The sequence below is a fragment of the Perkinsus marinus genome, assembly GCF_000006405.1.
Source record: "Perkinsus marinus ATCC 50983 genomic scaffold scf_1104296943496, whole genome shotgun sequence".
In the NCBI taxonomy this organism is placed as follows: Eukaryota; Perkinsozoa; order Perkinsida; family Perkinsidae; genus Perkinsus; species Perkinsus marinus.
The window spans coordinates 1-1155 of NW_003211813.1; the positions used below are offsets into that span (position 1 = coordinate 1).

General features: G+C 55.1%; 2 protein-coding genes across 2 annotated transcripts; both read left to right on the forward strand.

Moving 5' to 3' along the window:
• Positions 1-50: 50 nt before the first annotated feature.
• Pmar_PMAR005075 (hypothetical protein) lies at positions 51-521 on the forward strand (the record flags this gene model as incomplete). The annotated part of the gene is made up of 1 exon (XM_002781185.1): positions 51-521. A coding segment is annotated over one exon (471 nt), but the record flags the coding sequence as incomplete, so codon positions are not given.
• A 40-nt stretch (positions 522-561) lies between these two features.
• On the forward strand, positions 562-1005 carry Pmar_PMAR005076 (hypothetical protein; the record flags this gene model as incomplete). The annotated part of the gene is made up of 3 exons (XM_002781186.1): positions 562-731; positions 782-854; positions 907-1005. Coding segments are annotated over 3 exons (342 nt in total), but the record flags the coding sequence as incomplete, so codon positions are not given.
• Positions 1006-1155: the final 150 nt, after the last annotated feature.

Consider the following 1155-nt stretch of genomic DNA (forward strand, 5'->3'; position numbering starts at 1 on the left):
TTCCTAGGGCTTACTTCAACGCCCAAGCACAGCAGTTTTCCAATGTGCAGCAACAAGCTTGGGCCAACGCCCAGTACCTCCGATGGCCCACCGAGCAGGCTATTGCTCAGGCGGCTTATCAACAGGTTATGGCTGAGATGGCCGCTGGACGGATCCCATCGGCCTCTGCTGCTGCTGGTGGTGCCGGTGGCAGCGGTGGCGGGAATGTCTCTACGTCTGCTGCCACGCAGCAGCCAGCAATGGACCCCGCCACATTGAAGCAATGGAAGGACTATATCAGTCAGTGTGATAAGGCTATAGCGGATGCTCCTAAGGAGAAGCGGAAGGAGATGAAAGACTATGTTGATAACCTCAAGAGACAGTATGGACTTACCGATGCGATGCTCCATGGTGATAGTGAGAAGGTTGAGACCAAGGAAGCGGCAGCAGCACCAGAGGAGCCGGCCCCGGTGGATCGTCGTCTGGCTGGTATGAGTAAGGCTACTCCTACAGCGTCTGCCGCTGAAGAGTCGACTGATTAACAAGATGACGATGTCCTCACTTTTGTGTAGTATTCGTATTATGAGCCAAACAGGAGTATTGTGTTCCCAGTGGGGGGCTGGTGTGGAGAAGGCAATATGTGATCAGCTCGAGGCCCTCATGGTTACACAACTGTCGAGTTCAACGACAAGTGAGTCCAGCTCTAGTGTCGGCAGCTCGACCGACCTTGGATTCTCGCTGGCCTCTCACAAGTGAGCTCCATTCTCGTCAGTGTGATAACCCTAGATTGTGCAACCTTCAGCGACCGAAAGGGAGGGCCAGTGCGGCTGTCCATCGCCCCAATGGTGGATGTGTCCGATCGGGATTTCCGTATGGTACTAACGGCAGTGTTGATTCCGCATTGGTGATTGCCGTCGTTGCTGTCAGTTCATGCGGCTCCTAAGCAGCAAATGCGAGGTGTGGACAGAGATGCTGGTAGACCAGGCCTTGGTCCATAACGAGGATATCCCCCGACAGCTTGAGAAGGTCATAGGCTTCACTGAGGCGGAGCATCCTATAGTGTGCCAACTTGGGGGCCATGACCCCAGCAAGTTGGCAGCAGCTGCCCGGATTGCACATCGTCGGGGCTATGATGAAGTCAACCTCAACGTCGGCTGTCCGAGCTCTCGAGTAGCC